Source organism: Lissotriton helveticus, chromosome 3_1 (genome assembly GCF_964261635.1).
Source record: "Lissotriton helveticus chromosome 3_1, aLisHel1.1, whole genome shotgun sequence".
NCBI lineage: Eukaryota > Metazoa > Chordata > Amphibia > Caudata > Salamandridae > Lissotriton > Lissotriton helveticus.
The window spans coordinates 1,871,126,324-1,871,147,957 of NC_136061.1; the positions used below are offsets into that span (position 1 = coordinate 1,871,126,324).

The 21,634-nt window shown below is 50.3% G+C and overlaps 1 protein-coding gene across 3 annotated transcripts in view; it reads right to left on the reverse strand.

Moving 5' to 3' along the window:
* Positions 1-21,634, reverse strand: part of KMT5B (lysine methyltransferase 5B) — a 300,700-nt gene that overhangs the window by 43,424 nt on the left and 235,642 nt on the right. For all 3 annotated transcript variants that reach the window (XM_078682852.1, XM_078682850.1, XM_078682851.1), the window contains one exon: positions 13,453-13,655. In XM_078682852.1, the coding sequence (XP_078538978.1) occupies positions 13,453-13,655 (203 nt within the window). The remainder of the gene's footprint in view (positions 1-13,452; positions 13,656-21,634) is intronic.

Below are 21,634 nucleotides of genomic sequence, written 5' to 3' on the forward strand. Positions count from 1 at the left end.
GGAAATTGGCCAAGATTTTGGGGTCTGCTGAAGTTTTTTTTAACAGTGGCGAGACCATTGCGTGTTTCCACATAGATGGAACCTTCGCTGAGGATAGGGATAAATTTAGGGTCTGACATATCACGGAAAGTTGTGAAATGTCAAGAAGTTTTAATACCGAGATAGGGAGGGGGTCGATCGGGGAGCCCGACTTTAGTGTCCCTAAGATGGCTTGAAGGTCTTGAATTTTTAATTCCGGCCAGAACGACAAAGGCTCGAAAGGCAGGTCTATCGAGTGGGAGATGTTCAACTCACTAGAATCAGGATCTGAGTGTGTCTTTGCCTGAGTCTGTTGTTGCGTGACTATATTGTAGTAGATAGTCTCTATTTTATTTGTAAAGAACAATGCTAGCTCTTCACATTGTACTTCGTTCAGCGGAGGAGGTTTGGCTGAGGAATTTGCACCAGCCAAATCCTTTACTAAGTTGAACAATGTTTTAGATTTGTCTGTAGCTTCGGCAATGGTCTTTGCCACATAGATTGCTCTAGCCATGGTACAAGCTTTATGATAAAGTTTAAGCTCCATTCTGTAGGTGGTTCCATCTATACTGGAGTATTCTTTCCTCCATAAGCGTTCCAAACGCTTGCATTTGGATTTTAAGATCTTCAATGATTCATTGTACCATGGTGCTGGAGGGTTATGGGCTTTAAGTTTTTTGTGAGCTTGGGGCAGACATGTGTCTAAGGCTCCTAACAGCCAGTCGTTAGTCTTTTTGGCTACTATCTCAATATCTTCTGAGTCAAATATCTCACCAACGGGGGCGGGGTCTAAGATGGAAATGAGGTAGTTAATGTCCAGCTTCTTCCAATTTCTATTCCAAAGAAGTGGCTGCGGGCTGGATAGCCTGTTAACCGTGGGATTTGGTATGCTGAAATTAACTAAAAAATGGTCCGACCAGTGCAAGGGTAGGGCAGGAGGACAGTGGGACAAAGGAATACTAGAAAAGATAGGATCCAAGAGATGGCCACCTTTGTGAGTTGCTCCTGATGACATTTGAACATTTGAAAAAACGGAAGAAAAACTTGCGGATGAAGTTCCCATTCCTGAATCTGCTGTTGTAGACGACTGAGCAGATCCGCAATTTGATTGTGTATCCCAGGTAGATGCTCTGATAAGAGGTATGTCTTATGAGGAATGGCCCATCTCCAAATGCTTTGTGCTAGGCGTGAAAGCTACAGAGAGTATGTCCCCTCCTGTTTTTGTATATAGTACATTGCTGTCATATTGTCCATCCGAATGAGGACAGTTTTGCCTAGGAGATGTTTCTGAAAAGACTTTAGGGCAAGAAATATGGCCAGTAACTCCAGGTGACTGATGTGGAGGAGTTTTTGTTGAGTGGTCCACATACCTTGAATGGTGTGGTTCATGAGGTGAGCTTCCCAGCCGTTGAGCGATGCGTCCGCTGTTAGTTCTATTTGTGGAACCGGGTCTAGAACGGCCGCCCTTTCGGAAAGATTTTGTGTGCTCCACCATTGCACAGAGCAATATGTGCGGCTGTCCACCAACACCAGATCTGCAAGATGACCTTTAGATTGGTTCCACTGTTGTGCTAGACATTGTTGTAACCAAAGCATTTGGAGTCTTGGGTAAGGGACAATTAAGATGCAAGAGGCCATCATCCCTATTAACTGCATGAACACTCGAGCTGGTAGTGAGTGATGCGATTGAAATTTTGTTATGAAGGCTTGCATCCTGGCTGGATTGGGGTATGCTAGGGCTTTGGAAGTATCTATAGTTGCACCTAGATACTGTTGGGTGTGGGACGGTTGGAGATGTGACTTGGTGAGGTTTATTGTGAATCCTAAGTTGTGCAGCAGCTCGATTGTGTTGTGTGTTTGTTGTACCTAACTGCTGTGTGACTTGGCTTTTATGAGCCCGTCATCTAGGTAAGGAAACACATGAATGTGTTGTCTTCTTAAGTGGGCTGCTACTACTGCAAGACATTTTGTGATGACTCTGGGTGCTGTGACCCCGAATGAAAGGACTTTGAATTGATAATGTTGTCCGTCTACCATGAAACGTAGGTATTTCCTGTGAGCCGGGTGAATAGGAATGTGGAGGTAGGCGTCCTTGACATCTAGTGTGGCAAGGAAATCGCCTTGTTGGAGCAGTGGGAGGACCTGTTGTAGCGTGACCATGTGGAAGTGGTCGGATTGTGTATACAGGCATACCTTGCTGGTGTAGGGGAACTGGTTCTATTGCATGTTTTTGCAAGAGAGAGAGAACCTCCTGCCTGACAAGCATTTGATGTTCTGTGGACAATGGACATTGTTTGGGAGATATGTGGGGGTAGAAGTAAGTTCCAGCCAGTAACCATACTGGATAATTTGTCTTACCCACTTGTCTGTGGTGATGTAATTCCAGACAGGTAGGAACTCTGATAGTCTTCCCCCGACCGGAGTGGGGTGTTTGGGGGGGGTGTTTGGGGGAGGGCTAGTGGAGGGAAGTCACTGTTTAGTGTTGGGGGAGTTGAGGGTACCGGTCTTTGGAAGCTTGTTTCCGGTCCAGGGAAGGCATGGCTCGGCAGTTCGGGCTGGACTGTTCCCATGAGGCACAGGGTCAGACTGATTTGCATATAGCCATGTCTGAACTGGGTTGGCAGAGTGGGCTAAAGAACGGTGATGGATCAAACCCAGATCTTTTGACTGGGTGTGAGTGTTTGATTGGTTCAGATGCTCCCTCCATCACCACCCCCTTTTGTACCGCTTTGGCCGCCAGAAGTGTGGCAGGGTATGCTCAGACGTGAGTCCCTTGCTCACTTTGCCAATGGATTCCAGCAAGCCGGGCTGAAGACGGCTGTAATGCCAGAAACCGGTCCTCAGAAGCTTGTTTCCGGTCCAGGGAAGGCATGGCTTGGTAGTTCGGGCTGGACTGTTCCCATGAGGCACAGGGTCAGACTGATTTGCATATAGCCATGTCTGAACTGGGGTGGCAGAGTGGGCTAAAGAACGGTGATGGATCAAACCCAGATCTTTTGACTGGGTGTGAGTGTTTGATTGGTTCAGATGCTCCGTCCATCACCACCCCCTTTTGTACCGCTTTGGCCGCCATAAGTGTGGCAGGGTATGCTCAGACGTGAGTCCCTTGCTCACTTTACAACTGGATTCAAGCAAGCCGGGCTGAAGACGGCTGTAATGCCAGTAACCGGTCCTCGGAAGCTTGTTTCCGGTCCAGGGAAGGCATGGCTTGGCAGTTCGGGCTGGACTGTTCCCATGAGGCACAGGGTCAGACTGATTTGCATATAGCCATGTCTGAACTGGGGTGGCAGAGTGGGCTAAAGAACGGTGATGGATCAAACCCAGATCTTTTGACTGGGTGTGAGTGTTTGATTGGTTCAGATGCTCCGTCCATCACCACCCCCTTTTGTACCGCTTTGGCCGCCATAAGTGTGGCAGGGTATGCTCAGACGCGAGTCCCTTGCTCACTTTGCCACTGGATTCAAGCAAGCCGGGCTGAAGACGGCTGTAATGCCAGAAACCGGTCCTCGGAAGCTTGTTTCCGGTCCAGGTAAGACATGGCTTGGCAGTTCGGGCTGTACTGTTCCCATGAGGCACAGGGTCAGACTGATTTGCATATAGCCATGTCTGAACTGGGGTGGCAGAGTGGGCTAAAGAACGGTGATGGATCAAACCCAGATCTTTTGACTGGGTGTGAGTGTTTGATTGGTTCAGATGCTCCGTCCATCACCACCTCCTTTTGTACTGCTTTGGCCGCCATAAGTGTGGCAGGGTATGCTCAGACGTGAGTCCCTTGCTCACTTTGCCACTGGATTCAAGCAAGCCGGGTGAAGACGGCTGTAATGCCAGTAACCGGTCCTCGGAAGCTTGTTTCCGGTCCAGGGAAGGCATGGTTCGGGCTGGACTGTTCCCATGAGGCACAGGGTCAGACTGATTTGCATATAGCCATGTCTGAACTGGGGTGGCAGAGTGGGCTAAAGAACGGTGAAGGATCAAACCCAGATCTTTTGACTGGGTGTGAGTGTTTGATTGGTTCAGATGCTCCGTCCATCACCACCCCCTTTTGTACCGCTTTGGCCGCCATAAGTGTGGCAGGGTATGCTCAGACGTGAGTCCCTTGCTCACTTTGCCACTGGATTCAAACAAGCCGGGCTGAAGACGGCTGTAATGCCAGTAACCGGTCCTCGGAAGTTTGTTTCCGGTCCAGGGAAGGCATGGCTTGGCAGTTCGGGCTGGACTGTTCCCATGAGGCACAGGGTCAGACTGATTTGCATATAGCCATGTCTGAACTGGGGTGGCAGAGTGGGCTAAAGAACGGTGATGGATCAAACCCAGATCTTTTGACTGGGTGTGAGTGTTTGATTGGTTCAGATGCTCCGTCCATTACCACCCCCTTTTGTACCGCTTTGGCCGCCATAAGTGTGGCAGGGTATGCTCAGACGTGAGTCCCTTGCTCACTTTGCCACTGGTTTCAAGCAAGCCGGGCTGAAGACGGCTGTAATGCCAGAACCGGTCCTCGTAAGCTTGTTTCCGGTCCAGGGAAGGCATGGCTTGGCAGTTAGGGCTGGACTGTTCCCATGAGGCACAGGGTCAGACTGATTTGCATATAGCCATGTCTGAACTGGGGTGGCAGAGTGGGCTAAAGAACGGTGATGGATCAAACCCAGATCTTTTGACTGGGTGTGAGTGTTTGATTGGTTCAGATGCTCCGTCCATCACAACCCCCTTTTGTACCGCTTTGGCCGCCATAAGTGTGGCAGGGTATGCTCAGACGTGAGTCCCTTGCTCACTTTGCCACTGGATTCAAGCAAGCCGGACTGAAGAGGGCTGTAATGCCAGAAAGCGGTCCTCGGAAGCTTGTTTCCGGTCCAGGGAAGGCATGTCTTGGCAATTCGGGCTGGACTGTTCCCATGAGGCACAGGGTCAGACTGATTTGAATATAGCCATGCCTGAACTGTGGTGGCAGAGTGGGCTAAAGAACGGTGATGGATCTAACCCAGATCTTTTGACTGGGTCTGAGTGTTTGATTGGTTTAGATGCGCCGTACATCACCACCCCCTTTTGTACCGCTTTGGCCACCATAAGTGTGGCAGAGTATGCTCAGACGTGAGTCTCTTGCTCACTTTGCCACTGGATTCAAGCAAGCCGGGCTGAAGACGGCTGTAATGCCAGTAACCTGTCCTCGGAAGCTTGTTTCTGGTCCAGGGAAGGCATGGTTTGGGCTGGACTGTTCCCATGAGGCACAGGGTCAGACTGATTTGCATATAGCCATGTCTGAACTGGGGTGGCAGAGTGGGCTAAAGAACGGTGATGGATCAAACCCAGATCTTTTGACTGGGTGTGAGTGTTTGATTGGTTCAGATGCTCCGTCCATCACCACCCCCTTTTGTACCGCTTTGGCCGCCATAACTGTGGCAGGTTATGCTCAGACGTGAGTCCCTTGCTCACTTTGCCACAGGATTCAAGCAAGCCGGGCTGAAGACGGCTGTAATGCCAGAAACCGGTCCTCGGAAGCTTGTTTCCGGTCCAGGGAAGGCATGTCTTAGCAGTTCGGGCTGGACTGTTCCCATGAGGCACAGGGTCAGACTGATTTGCATATAGCCATGTCTGAACTGGGGTGGCAGAGTGGGCTAAAGAACAGTGATGGATCATCCCCAGATCTTTTGACTGGGTGTGAGTGTTTGATTGGTTCAGATTCTCCGTCCATCACCACCCCCTTTTTCATTTATTGTAGCAGTTAATAATGTCAGAGATGTCTTCCGGCGCAGAGACTGTTCATCTAGACATTTCGTGACGTTGAGCCAGACGATCACGTTTAGTCTTCTTGGACCTGAAAGAATCACAGGCTTGGCTGTGTTGACTCTCGTGTTCTGGAGAGAGCCAAACGTTGCAGACCTCGAGGAGATCTGGTGTAGGAATTTAGCCCCACAGTAGCATTTTTTAAATGGAGTCCTTCCTATATGCTGATTGATGGCGCCTATCGGCCTAACGGCCCACGTCGACGACCGGACTCGAAACTCTGTTTGGGAAGCAGATGCGCGTCGAGAGATCGCGATCGAAACAATACCGTTGAGCGGTGAGAGCTTTGCGCGTTGAAGGGGAATCGAAACAACAATGACCCTGAGCACAGCAAATTACATCCGAACCCGATGGCGGAAAAAACTATCTGGAGATGGAGTCGATGCCCATGCGCACTACTAACCAAAGGAGGAGTCACCTATCTCATGACTACAAAGACTTCTACAATAACAAAGTACAAACATCCGTACCCAACACCAGATGGCGATCTATGCAAAAGTATGCGATCTACAGCTCATATGCCTCAAACATAAACCTTTCTCTGGGTGGCTGGGTCCCCCCATCTGCAACATGGGGGTAACTGAGAGTTGTGCTTCACCTCGCCTCCCCCACCTGAGGGTTGGAGTTGGCAGAGGTGGGCACACTTCCCTTACTCACTTGTTTTTCCCGCTGGTTCTCCCGCCCAAAGTGGGGGTCAGAACCAGTGGGAACCAGTTGCTGTAGTAGCAAGTGGCCTGGGGATGCTCACAAAGGCGGCAAGCCTTTGAAGTTTCCCCTTTGTGGACCCTGCCTATCCTGGGGGAGGAGGCTTAGCACCTCGTCCCAGGATGTGCATTGTTTCAGGCCCCCGAGAACAGCAGGCTCTCGACCCAGGTGTCCAGAAACATGTCTGGTGATGGCAGCTGAAAGCAGCCACTCAACCTGGACACTACTGGTAGGTTAGTTTTCAGGGAGCATATCTAAGATGCCCTCTGTGTGCTCCGACCTGTCCGGAAGCCCTGTGATCCGCGGATCAGACGTGGACACCGGGCCATGATCAGCACTGCCAACGTAGCCCGCGGCTCCAATTTGGAACTTTCCACTGATACACATGCCTCTGACTTCATGCACAGACTCATTCGGAGCTTGTCAGACTGGTTTGTTGGGTTATCTATAGCGTGGTAATTCAGAGTACAAATACCTTAGTCCGCAGATACTTGTCTATTTCTTCTTCCCCTAATTTGCTGTTAACATTTTATCCGAACACATGGAGGGGGTCCGACTCAGCCATGACCCGATTTAGTGGTTGCTAACCGTTTTAGTTTAGCTGTTTGCCTCCTTGCGAGGTATTAGTGACTTATTTTAGGGCGACAGATGCTTCCCGTTTTGAAGTATAGGGTGGGGGGAATTGGGGGGCGAGGGAGGGGGGAGAGACCCTTGTCTCTCGGGAATTGGTTGCTGTTGGCCGCCTACGGGCTGTCTTGTTTTGTTCTTATGAGTAGTCACACGTCCTACTATCCTCTTCGGCTGTCACACACACCCCTTTCTTCCTTAACTAGGCCCCTGAGCCCAGGATCTGGCCGGATCCTTCCCCCTGACGGGGAGGGCTCCTCTTTGCCCACTTGCTACATGCCAGATCCCACTTCCGAACATGTCCCGTGCCTATGACAAACCCCTCCACATTCTCTCCTAGAACGTGAACGGCCTCCTTGATCGCATCAAACGAACCACGGTGCTGCGTGCAGCCCGCCGCCACATGCCCGATGCCCTTCTCCTCCAGGAGACACACCTTCCGGCGTCCCAAGTGCCAATTCCTTGCCAGGTACGGGTTCGACCGGGTCTGGCACTCCGGTTTTACCAGAGGCTCCTGGGGGGTGGCCATTCTTCTGAAGCAAGGGCTTCCCTTCACCGTAATTGACGCCGTCACTGACTCCCAGGGAACGTATGTGGCCGTGTCGGGACTGATTGAGGGTAACCCCTTGAATCTCCTCTGCACCTATGTCCCCCGGCACTCTTATCATCCACTCTCCGGCGCCTCACGCAAGTAGTTTCCTCCCTTCCCCAGGGCCTCACTGTCGTCGGGGGTGACTTCAACGCGGTCCTCCAACCCTCCAGGGATGTGTCGGGCCCTCCCTCTGCGCAGCGGCTTGCCTCTGCGAAGAGCTTGGTAGGATGGACCTCAGCAATGGGTTTTTGCGATGTATGGAGAGTGTGGAACCCCCGAAGGGAACAATACACTCACACATCAGCCGCCCACCGCATCCATTCTCGCATAGACTTAATACTGATGCCCGCCACGGACTGCCAGTTGGTGTCAGGGGCAGAGAATCTTCCCAGGGGAATTCCCAATCACTCCCCCATCTCGATCCACATTGGGTCTCCGTCCACAGGCCCCAAGACAACCTGGCGCCTAAATGCGTGGTTTCTGCAGGACCCCGAATTGGTGGACTCCCTCGGTCAGGAGCACCGGCACTACTTCTCAGCCAAAGTAGGGTCGGTCCCTTCGCAGGGAACACTCTGGGAGGCGGGCAAAGCAGTGCTCCGCGGAGTCGTCAGGGGGCTCGTGCACGCCAAGCGCGCGGCCCAGACCTCCCAACTGGCGCAGATGGAGTCTAGGGCCGTTCGCTTGGAACAAGCTCAACTGCCTAATGACGCTGCCGACTCCTCCAGACGGCTCGCGCTGGTCCGGGACGAGATTCGGCGGCTTTGCCTGGAGCCAGCCAAAATGCTCTGGCGCTCCTCTGAGGCCCGCATCTACGGCTGGGGCGACAAGAACGGTAAACTGCTCCACAATCTGGTATCCTACCCTAGAGCCCATAGCATCATCCCTGAGATCCGAACGGTCCATGGGACACACCATGTGACATCTTCGGCCATTGCGCAAACCTTCACACAGTATTATGAGGGCCTCTATACCGCACGCCCCCCGGAGCCTCCTTCGCTGACGAACTCCGAAATGCGCCTTCTGTGTCTCCCCAGAGAGACGGCGGATACCCTAGACGGCTCTATCACTCCGGAAGAAATTCACGGAGCCATCTCCCGGCTACATTCCGGCAAGACGCCAGGGCCTGATGAATTTCCCCAGGAATATTACTCAGCGTTCCGCGACGATCTGGTCCCCCATCTGACAGAGCTCTTCCGTCAGGTGGTCGACGACGGGTCCTTCCCATCTGAATCTGATGTGGCGACCATCGTGGTCATCCCGAAGACACAACCCCCTTCCCTGGATTGCTCCGATTACCGTCCTAGCTCCCTGATAAACACCGAAATTAAAATCTTTGCCACTGCAATAGCCCAAGAACTCCGGCCCCTCCTGCAGGATCTGGTCCACCCCGACCAATGCGCGTTCATGCCGGCCAGGAGTACCCGTCACTGTATCCGCCGTCTCCACCTCGCACTGGCTCATCGACATCGCCTCTCCCCATACCTGGCCCTTCTCCTTGTTGAGTTCGAGAAGGCCTTTGGTACAGTGGATTGGGGATACTTGCGAGATGTTCTGGAGAGGATGGGTTTCGGCCTTCCCTTCCTCCGCCTGGTCCAAGTTCTTTACAACAGCCCTAGAGCCCGTGTGCTCGTTAACGGCTCGTCCTCCGAACCATTTCCAATTCGGAGAGGCACACGCCAGGGCTGCCCCCTCTCACCACTCCTATTCGCGCTGGCGATGGAGCCCCTGGCGGCACTAATACGGCAAGACCCCCTCATCCAGGGCTGGAAGTGGGATCAGAGCCAGGTGGGCAAAATTGTTCTATATGCAGACGATGTTCTGCTTTATTTGGCCGACCCGGAGCACTCCGGCCCTAGGTCTCTGAGGGCCCTTTCTGCTTTTGAGCAAGTCTCGGGTATCCGTCTCAACCCAGTGAAATCCACACTGGTCCCCCTTCACCCCTCACGGGCATGCTTCGATTGGAAGGCGGTGATCCCCCTCCGGAGGCAGGCATTCAAGTATCTGGGTGTATGGGTGACCCTCCTGCCTGAGCTAAAATGGGGCCTCAACGTTGCTCCCCTAGTTGCCCGGGTGAAAACCGATCTTAGGAACTGGCAGTCCCTTCCCCTTAATCCATTAGGCCGGAGCGCCCATTTCAAAATGATGATCCTTCCCCGCTTTCTATATATTTTGCAGAACACATCGATTCACCTCTCGACTAGCTGGTTCAAGGAACTGGATAGCACGCTAATCTGGTTTCTGTGGGGGAGTGGGCGATCACGACTGTCCCTGTCCCATTGCCGGGTCCCCCCCTTTGACGGTGGCATGGGAGTCACCAACCTCTACTTTTACTACCTAGCTACAAAACTCATTGTGATTCACAATTGGTTTGCGGGCGGCTGGTCCGAGCTACGGGTGAAGCTCACTGTCCTAGACTTTGCGCAGATACAGGGCTTCCTATACGGTTCCCTGGTGCCACACTCTATGCCCTTAATCACCAGATCGGTCCTTATGGCTTGGTGCGCTGTCCTTCGCATGGTGCACTGGAATCGGAAACTGACTAGACAAACGCCCCTATGGTGGGGCACCTGGTTGGGGGGAGACCTCATCCCTGGAGGGTTTCCGACATTGGGACCTGGTGGGGATTTCCCTGCTGGGAGACATGTGGGTAGGGGACCACATACGTTCCTTCTCTGACCGACAGCAAAGACATGCTCTCCTACATTCCCAGTTCTATAAATACTTGCAACTCCCCCACGCCCTCCACATACACCTCCCAGCACCCTCCTCTCTTCTAGAATTTAGTCCTCTGGAGGCTCAAGTCATGTTGGGTAGCCTGGGGAGAGGGGGGGGGGGTGTCCCGAATATACCGAGCCCTGATTAATAACTGCCCCACATCCTTAGAGAGTGATGTGAGGGTTGGGTGGGCCCTTTGGACGAAGCAGACTGGCGGGATGCCCTGATGGCTCCCAAATCCCTAACCACTTCTTCAAAACTACGCCTGGTCCAGCTTTACTTCCTCCACACGGCGTATCTCACACCAGCCCGCCTCTTTCGAGCTGGTGTGAGAACCTCCCCGGCCTGTACCCGGTGTGCTGACACCCCAGCTCTGTCCGGCCCTAGTTCCATTCTGGAGAGGGGTGGAATTGGAGCTTACGCGGGCTTGGGGTTGGGTGGTTTCCCATGACCCGAGACACTTGTTACTGGGAGTGTTCGATGGCCTGGATGGCTCCTGGGCCGATAAGCGCTTCCTGGGAACAGCACTGGCGGTGGCGAAACGAGACATCGCAGCTAAATTGTCCCAGGCTGAGGCACCGACACTACGGAAATGGAGGAGGGGGTGGACTGGTGCGGGGTGTGGGAGGAGGCCCTATTTGAGGCTCGGGGATGCCCGGAGATGTTTGGCAAGGTGTGGGGCAAATGGTTCGGCTTGTTACCATCTTGATTGGACCTAACTTGTTAACTCAATGTGCTACGGGGGTGCTAGTTCTTTATTCTGAAAAGACTGATACGATCTGTGTTGTCATTTGGGAGGGACAGGGGTTTCTAATTGGACTGTGTGACCTACTATCAATGAACTTATTTGTGTTTAAAACGTCAATAAAATTTGATTATCAAAAAAAAATCCCACACTGGCATAAATGTGGGTTTAATGTGCCGAGATGTTTGATACCAAACTTCTCAGTTTTCAGTGTAGCCATTATGGTGCTGTGGAGTTCGTTTTGACAAACTCCCAGCACCATATACCCTTAATGGCCACACTGCACTTTCAATGTCTAAGAATGGACTTAGACACAGTACGGGTTCAGGGCTCATGCACCTGTACCCTCACCACTGGTATAGTGCACCGAGCTAGATGGGTGACTGATCTATGCCAGGGCAGTGGGTTATAGGCATGGCACACAGGGATGTGTGCCATGTCGACTCTTCACTTTGTTCTGAACCAAAACACGCAACCTACTAAAGGCAGTGTGTGAGTGTGAAGGTAAAGGACCGCTAAGGGTGGCACAATTAGTGCTGCAGCCCTTAGAGGCCTTCCCTAGTCACAGTGCACTCTGTACCTGTGGTACTATTTATCAGGGGCTGACCTTTGGCCAGAAATGACAATTGGGTTTAAGCTTCAATGCAGTTTTAGGGAAAGAACATAGGCCCTGGGTACCTGGTTAGCAGGAGCCCAGGGCACACCCAGTCAAAGAACATCGGAATTCAGTAAAAAAAAAATGGGGGCAACCATGTAGAAAGAGGGGACTTTCTCACAGGGACCAAACCCTTCCTCCTCATCTCCACCTTCAGGAGGGAAGGGCTGATCTAAGGGCGGAAAGCCCAGGGGTAGGTAGGGCCTGGATGGTGTCGGCACTGACGTCAAAAGGCACTGGTACGGAGTTGGATATTGATGGGCTCATCATTGAGTGGCGTCGGAGGCATCCAAGTTGGCGCCAAAAGGGAGGGAGCAGAGGAGGAAGGAGACACACGTGACGGTGTTGCTCCGCATAGGGGGTGGATCCAGAGAGCTCAGCTGGGGTCAAGTGCTAACCCACCAGTGGTATCCCAGCAGGGGACCTCTCGACTCCAGGGGGCCCAAATTCACGCCAGAGGGAATTGGTGGCCCAAACATGGAGTGCCTGGTGTGGTAGAAAATTCTAAGTTGGGCGGGTGTCGTTCCGGCTTCAGGGGGGAAGCCGAACAACACTTTGACGACATCTTCTTGGACTTACCTGAGTTGGAGAAAAAAAGTCTTGGACATTGAAGATGATCGTCTGTGGGAATGGGACTCGTGGTCTCCCATGGGACCAGAATCAGCGTGGAGCCTTCTTCTGTCGTGCTGCCAGAAGCTTCACGCCCACTTACGAACCACCTCGGATTCATAGACTTACCGTTGAAACAGGTCTTGGGGTCTTGACGCGACTCCTGGCACTATAGACAAACCAACTGTGGGGTCAGAGATAGACCTCTGTCTGTGCAATTCTCCACACAGTTCGAACCCTGTGGCTTAATTGGGATACATGTTCCTAGCACCCAGTTAAATTAAAAAAGAGTCAACAAAAAGTAGAAAAAGGTGGTTAACAAATTGCCAAAGTAGCTCTCCTGATTTGGAAAGTTGGAAGAGAAAGGAAGGAAATGATGTCAGCACGCTGGGGTGGCGCTTATATGTGCAACACAACATCACTTCCGATGAATGAAAAGATGGCTAATTGATGAGGTGTTGGAAACCAAAATTCACAGGAAGTTAGTATTTTGTGAGGGATGCAGGAACAGAGATGAATTGGTTACTGAGTCGGACTGTATAGTATGAATTTTAGACATTTAAACTTAAGAGTTAGAGATTAAATGAATTAACAGGATCAAATAAAGTTACTCGGGTGAGAAAAGTGGGTATGGTAAAAGGCAAATGCAGGACCAGCACTCAAACAATTTGCTGACAGAAAGTAAACGGATTTAAAACAACAAAGGTTTTGCAGGGATCGAAGACTTATATCAAGAAATTTGGCAGTCTAAAAAAAGACGAAGGAGCAAGAATGTCTTGTGTTGTATAGCATATAACTGAACAAATACTTAGGTGGTACAAAGTTGTGAAGAAGTGGTCAAACCTTTTGGCAGTCTAAACCTACAGCTTTCGGGTAATGCTTCTGATAGATAAGAGTTGTTTTCCTCTGGTGGAATAGGTTATTCATCAACACAGTAGACAGTATTAAATAACTGCTGTAAATGGGTAAGTAAGACAAAATGCAATAACCCACAGGTACTTTACTCACATCTGGTTTTGTTAGTTTTTTCCTGAGTAGTGTCGGCATCAGTATTGGAATCAACAGACTGACTGTCACAGTTTTTGCTGCCATCCCCTAGCTGTTTTAGCCTGTTCAAGCGTTTATCGGTCTCTCGCAGACCATATTTGCTATTTATAACAGGGGCAGGTACAGGTCTCCCAGCTCTAGATTTGAAAGCACCGGTTCCACGTCTGTAAAGATGATAGATGTATGTGTTGAAGGAAGAATACACAAAGAAAAAGCACAAGAGAGACACACATCTAATCAGAATCTATTGCACAGTTAATTAAGGCCATTAGAAAAATAATACACCATTAAATTGGATGAACTGGTAAAACCTGAATCAGAAAATGTTGTGTTGTGTAGTGGGCTTTATATACAATCCATGAAGTAAAGTTAATCACACTGGTAAGACTGATAGCTCTTCAGCCACTTTTGTAGATGGTTAGCACCACAGGTCCTACATCAGAGTACACCGCCAGATCTTCCCCACTCAAGCAAGAATGGACATGAAAGGATTTTTCAAAACAAAATCTGACTTTACTAGCTCATCTATTTTAAAAGATGTTTAATGCTCCACCATTCTACTCAAGTCACACAATACAACAGAAATAAAAATAAATAAATGTTGAGGGTCGCTGTGCTTTCCTTCCCAAACATTTAGAAAACTGCCTTTGTGTCACAAGTATGAGCAGAAAGCTCAACTTTAAAATCTTTCAAAGTAACCTGCAGCACAAGCTTCCCCTTGAGGGTGCGCCATGATGCTATCCATGCATCACCAACCTATCCTGTCAAGTTTTAAGTCAGGACACACAGCCTTGTTTCTCCAGAACATTTCCCATTTGGTGGCAAGGTTTCATCTTTTGCGGTCTACACTTCATGAATGGACAAAAGGTTTTTAATTTCTTATTCAATGGGCAACGCCTAGCCGCACTGGTCAGAGATTTAACTTTCTGCATCATGGGATTGCACATCATTGAAAGGCACAGGCACATTTGAGAATCTGAAGAAACTTGACTGCAAACGGAATGTGTTACTTACCTTGTTAGCATATGTTTGGTGCATGTAGTGCTGTAGATTCACATGCTCTGCATATTCCTGCCATCTAGTGTTGGCCTCCGATGCGTGTAACTTGTTTCACTTTGAATAAGTCTTTTACGTCAAGAGGTATAGGGACTCCTCCTATGACTGGTAATGCATATGGGCATCTGCTTCGTTCTCATGATTTACGGAAAACGGGTGAGGATGAAAATGGAGCATAAAAAAATAAGATGACCATGCGAAAGAGAAAAAAGAAATCTGGTACAACGTGCGGCTTCCTAGGAGGAAGGTGGGCACATGTAAATCTACAGCACAACATGCCACTAACCGATGTTTACTGCGTTAAGTAACATATTTCATTTGTGGTATGTGTAGCTGTAGATACACATGCTCTGCATAGACTGTAGAGCAATTCTCCCCTAAGTGGTGGCTTGCCGAAGGATGTTACAGAAGATTGAAAAAGCATACACTAGATATTAATGGTGAATGTATGAGGCGTGGACCAAGTAGCTGTTTTAAAATGGGTCAGCTATAGAGATTTTGCAAAGGAATGCCACAGAGGCTTCTTTTGTGAGGGTTGGATGGGGCACGGGAGGTGCCAGTAATTGCCATTTGGCTTTAGTGTAGCAAGTTTGAATTCCTTTTACAAGTCATTTGGCTATGCCCTATTTAGAGAAAGCACTGTCTTTGTGTGGTTTAGTGAATGCCACAAAGAGTTGTCCAGCTTTGCGAAATGGCTTTATCCTGTCAATGTAGTACATGAGGCCTGCTTGACATCTAGTCTGCGGAGGGCCCTCTCTGCTAACGAGTGTGGCTGTGGGAAGAACACCGGAAGCTCAATGGTCTAACTAAGATGCAAGGGAGATACCACCTTAGGCAGGAACTTTAGGTAAGTCCTAAGGAGGACTTGTTGTGGTGTACTTGAAGAAAGGTTCTTCTAAGGTAACAGTTTGAAGCTCGCTAAAATGCCTTAAATATGAAATGGCAACAAAGAAAGCAACCTTCCATGAGAGGGGGGGGGCAGTAGTGGAGGGACTCAAAAGGAAGGCCCATAAGTCGAGTGAGGACTATGTTGAGGTTTCACACAGGGGCCAGGAGCACCCTGGGTGGAATAACTCATTTGAGTCCTTCCATAAAGGATTTGATGACCGGGACTCTTAATAACAAAGAGTGTTCCCTGTTTTGTAAGTAAGCTGACATTGCAACCAAATGGAAACAGACAGAAGGTAGACAAGGCCTGACATTTTAAATGAAGTAGGTGATTTACATCTTGGCGAATGGGTTACTCCGTCACAACGGTGACGGATATCCCATCCGCCGAAATATAAATCCCATTATATCCGTAGGGATTTATATTTTGGCGGACGGGCTAATCACCACCGTTGTGACGGAGTAACCTGTCCGCCAAGATCTAAATCAGGCCCTTTGTCTTGGACCAGTGTGGAAAGGCAATAGTAGACAAACCTTTTCCACTTGGTTGCATAATAGACCCATTTTAGGATGGACATACATTCTGGAGGTAGTTTGTGGGAAACTGCAAGACTGATCTGCCTGGTGTTAGTATGCCTGACCATGCCATGGTTCTCCTTAACAATATCAGCCAGTTGGACATTTTCTCATGGGAAACTACAGATACATCGAAGAGGGTGGTGAACTAGGGTTGTTTGGCCCACAGGACAGCCAGTAGGATGAGGGTGAGGAATGTTTGTCGAAGCTTGAGGACCACATATGGAAGGAGTGGGAGTGGTTAAAAGCGTAGGCAAATAACATGGACCAGTTCATTCACAGTGTAATGCCATTGACTGTGGGTACCTGGAGGTGAAGCTTTGGCATTTGGTGTTTTCAGAAATTGCAAAAAAAGAGTCTACGTGAGTGAACACCCAATGACGTAAGTATTTGCGAACAACGGAAGCATGGTAGTAGGACTTGTGGGTGGACTTCCCACTTGTGGACCTGTTACAGGTCTGCATATTCGTTGTCCACTCTCAGAAGGTCCTCCACTTCGGGTGTATGCTATGGTGGAGTGCCCCAGTGAAATGTTTTTCCCTAGCAAGGACAGCTGCTCAGAATACGTGCTCCCTTGTTTCAGGAGGTAGAACATGGCTGTCATGTTGTCTGTCCTGGTGAGGACTCCCTTGCATTGGCCCTGGTAGAAAAAAGGCCTCAAGGACTAGCTAAATGGTCAGCAACTCTAAGTAATTCATACAGAAGCCCTGTTGATGAGGTCACCTGCCAGGAATGGTCATGTCCTGCAGAAGCCACCCCAGCAACAGCTGTTGTGACAGTCTCTTGTGGAACTGGGTCTACATAGGGCTGGCCCTGCAACAGATTGTAGCTGTCCCACCACTGCATACAGTGATGGGTGCTGGCCCACACCAACACTAGATCTTACGTGCGACCCTATTCTAATGAACATTGTACTTTCAGGCACTCTTGTAGTTGATGCATGTTTAAGCTTGCATCGGGGACAATGGCGATACATGAGGCCATCATGCCAAGGAAGCGCATGACAGTCTGAACGTTAGAAACTCAACCAGAGGGGTATTCTGGTCATACCAGCATTTCATGTCCTCCTGGCTTGCTTCCAGGTTCGCCGGTGCTAGTTTCCTGAAGCGAGCGGTCTGGTTTCGGAAGGCCAGAATGTAGCTAAATACATCCTGGGGTGGCTTCCTTGGAGCTTCCTCCCAGCCCTTCTAGAGCAAACAGAGGTCCTCTGGCAGGGTGCCAGTACAGCAAACAGCTCAAAGGGGCTAAAGTCAACCCCTTTCTGCAGTACCTCCCTGTAGGCAGAGAAGGCATGGCAGGAGGACATCCCACTTCACGGGGTCTGACAGACCCCCAATCATGCCTTTCAGGGTACGGTTGTATCTCTCAACCAACCCATTACTTTGAGGGTGGCTTTCATGTACAGCAACATGAAATTGGTACCCTGGTCAGATGCCACCTCCTTGGGGAAACCCACACATATAAAGATCCCCATGAGTGCCCGGGCCACGACTGGCACACTCACTATCCTGAGGGGGGTAGTTTACGGGTATCGGGTGGCATGGTCCACCAAGACCAGGATGAGTGTGTTGCCCATGGCGGTCTTGGGATCCAGAGGCCCCACAATATCAATGCCCACCCGCTCGAAAGGGGTGCTCATGACAAGGAATGGTTGGAGGGGAGCTTTACACTTCTCCCCCACTTTTGCCACTGGCCTGGCATTTTTGTCAAGACTTGCAAAATGTATCGAACTGCCTTCACATTTGGGGCCAGTAAAATTGAGTGACAAGCCTGTCAAAGGTCTTGCCCTGCCCCAAATTTCTTGCCAAAGGCACATCATGAGCAAAACCCAGTAGGAAGGTTCTGAAGTGCAAGGGTACCATCAGCATACGGGCTGCCCCAGGCTCAGCAACCTTAGGCTCACTAAAGAGAAGCCCATTCTACCAGTAAATCAGATGTGACTTGGCATCTTTGCCAGCTGCCTGCTCCTCAGCCTGCTGCCTAAAATGCATGAGAGTAGGGCAAGGCATCTGCTCTGCAGACATCGCTTACCTAATGGGACCCACTTCCTGCAGCCAATGGGTCAGCTCAGGCAAGTCTTCCAGTTGAGCTACCTCTTCCCCTGAAGGTACTGGGGCATCCCACTCCGGTTCACCGTTCTACCCGACCATGGGCATTTCAAGAGCGGGTTCCCCGAGCCCCCTGCCCTTTCTCTTCCCGGCGGACACTTTGGCCAATGTTTCAGGCTCCAGGTCTTCTTGATTAGCTCGAGCTGCTATGGACCGTGTGGTCATGCCCGCACACTCAGGCAATCCCAAAATCTCCATGTGCAACTTGAACTCCACCTCCCTCCAAGCAGTATATTCCCAAAGGCATGGATTGGCTCACAGCTACTCGCAAGGAACCTGAGACCCACCCCCACCCACCCACTCAAATGAAACCTGAGCCATTTTACAGAAGCCCTCACTATTGTCAACTGCCATAACTTGGTGAAGTTCATGAGGAACTACTTGCTCTTCAGACACCAGGTGACACCTGACAGTAGTCCCACTGGATCCTGTGTCTCTCAGAGCCTCTTACCCCTCTGTCCATCGATGGTCAGCCACTGCCTGTACTCCTTAGAGTTATCAGGCATTAGGTTTCTCTGGAACATCTCACTGTCCCCTAGTGAGACCAGAGTAATCTAAGCTGGGATCCCACACCCTCCTAGGACCAGATCCTTCCCAAGCACTACACTAGCCATCACCTGTGACTGCCCACCGGTGGCGGGCTGTGCCAGCATGGGACACTTGGGGTCCCGTCTCATGTGACCCTCCTGATCACATGCACAACACTTCCTGGGATCCCTCTATCCAGGCTTCCTTAAAGAGTTTCATGGCTTCTTATCACCTGGGACACTGGAATCTTTACCCTGAGAACTAGGTTGGTACCCTTTAAAGAAGTTCTGCTTACTACTCTTGTCCTCCCTACTCTTCCATTGTGTATCCTGCCCACCCTTGCGTCTCCCATGTACAACTTCTTTTGGACCCTGGTGCTGAGCCAGCGGTCCGCCTCCTTTGTAAGCTCCCTAGGGTCAGTCAGCTTGCGGTCAATCAAGTGCTGCCGCAGCCCGAGGGAATCAATGACTTGCCAAGTACTCCCATGCAATCAAATTGTAGAGCCCCTGATAATCTGTTACCTCACTGCCCTTCACCCAACCATCCGGGGCTGTGCAGTAGAAATCCACATACTAAATCCATGTTTGTGAACCAAGTTTAGTACTCTTCCTAAACTTTACCCTGTAACTCTCTGGGGTGAGACCACACCAACTGACCAAAGCTTCCTTCATCTCAGGATACTTCATCAGATCCTCCCTGGGTAAGGTCAACAAGGTGTCCCTCCACTCTACTGTGAAGCGGTTCTACAGACCTGCCCCCAATCTCGCTAAGGGACCCTGTGTGACCTCACTGCGACGTCATAACCCCTAAACTACTGGTCAATGTCATCCCCCACAACATAATCCTTCACTACATCCTTGGGTACGTGTACCATCCCCTCTGACTGCGCTGAAGAAACACTGCTACCATCCGTGCTGGACTTGGACTTTAAATCCAGCTCCTTTAAATTCCCTTCCTGATCCAAAACCATCCTTGTGTCTTTTATTTTGAGCCTGGCCAACTCCAAATGGAGCTTCTCCTGATGCTGCATTTTGAGCGTTTCTAGCTAGATCTAATGCCTCCCGGCATCACTTCTGTCCTCCAGCTCCTCTGGGGACAGACCTCCAGACTGATGAAGGCTGATAGCCAGAAACCGGTCCAGGCTGATGAAGGCTGATAGCCAGAAACCGGTCCTTGGATGCTTGATTCCGGTCTGGGAAAGACATGGCTTGGCAGTTCGGACTGGACTGTTCCCATGAGGCACAGGGTCAGAGCTGATTTGCATATAGCCAGTGTCTAACCCAGGGTGGTGTGGAGTGCAAACAAACAATGGATTTAGGCCCAGATCCTTGTACTGGGGTGAATGTATGACATTGTTCTACATTCTGTCCATCAACTGTGTTTTTTGCAATTTTCACCCCGAGTGGGCTGGGTATGCTCAGACGTGAGTCCCAGGCTCTCCACACCACTGGAGTCAAGCTATCCAGGCTGATGAAGGCTGATAGCCAGAAACCGGTCCTTGGATGCTTGATTCCGGTCTGGGAAAGACATGGCTTGGCAGTTCGGACTGGACTGTTCCCATGAGGCACAGGGTCAGAGCTGATTTGCATATAGCCAGTGTCTAACCCAGGGTGGTGTGGAGTGCAAATAAACGATGGATTTAGGCCCAGATCCTTGTACTGGGGTGAATGTATGACATTGTTCTACATTCTGTCCATCAACTGTGTGTTTTGCAATCTTCACCCCGAGTGGGCTGGGTATGCTCAGACGTGAGTCCCAGGCTCTCCACACCACTGGAGTCAAGCTATCCAGGCTGATAAAGGCTGATAGCCAGAAACTGGTCCTTGGATGCTTGATTCCGGTCTGGGAAAGACATGGCTTGGCAGTTCGGACTGGACTGTTCCCATGAGGCACAGGGTCAGAGCTGATTTGCATATAGCCAGTGTCTAACCCAGGGTGGTGTGGAGTGCAAAAAAACGATGAATTTAGGCCCAGATCCTTGTACTGGGGTGAATGTATGACATTGTTCTACATTCTGTCCATCAACTGTGTTTTTTGCAATTTTCAGACCTCAAGATGATACACTGCTACTTGCCCTGGAGGGTGCCTTCCCTCGGGCAAATCCTGAACCATCAGTACATGCAAGGTTTGCTCCTCCCTCTCCTCAACAGGATCCTCAGATTGCCCACTGGCATTTCTTGCAGCTACCCAGGCCCTCAGCGAATTTTGTAGCTTCTCCTTTCTGGTGAGGCCTTTGAGCTGAACCTTGAAGTCCCTGCAGATTTGCTTAAGCTGCTGCACATTGCAGGATTCTAACCTGTCCTCTACAAAGATTAAATCTACAGGGGCAACTGATGACTCTAAACTGAGACATGCTTGCAGTAGGAAGTTCAAAAAGTATCCAAGCTCAAGAAGGGGAAAAATAACAGTATGTGGTTGCGTAATGGTCTGCACTCTGGTAGTAGTGAACAAGTTACTTACCTTCGGTAACGATATATCTGTAAGAAACAGTAGTTAGTATTAGATTCCTTACCTTAGAATATCCCCAGGCGTCAGTCTGGATCCGGAAACTTTTGCGTAGCAGTACCCCTGCGCGTCGGTAGGCGTCGTCTGCAGGCGTCCCCTGCGGCTCCGCGTCGTCGGCGTCGTGCGCCGTGATGACGTCGCTGGAGTATATAGACGCCGCCTCCGCGCGCTGACGTCAGTTCTTTGCACACAGCTTTTCCGCGCCAGAACACGCAGAGCCATGTGAGAACCAACACTGGTGCCATTTGAAAACTAGGGCCCTGAAAGGGATGTCCTTAACCCTAGGTATCAGTTCGCAGAACGGGGAGGATGGGTGGGGCGGTAAGGAATCTAATACTAACTACTGTTTCTTACAGATATATCGTTACCGAAGGTAAGTAACTTGTTCATCTGAAAGAAACAGGTTAGTATTAGATTCCTTACCTTAGAATAGATACCCCAGCAATACCAACCCCGGTGGTGGGTCTGCGAACCAATACAAC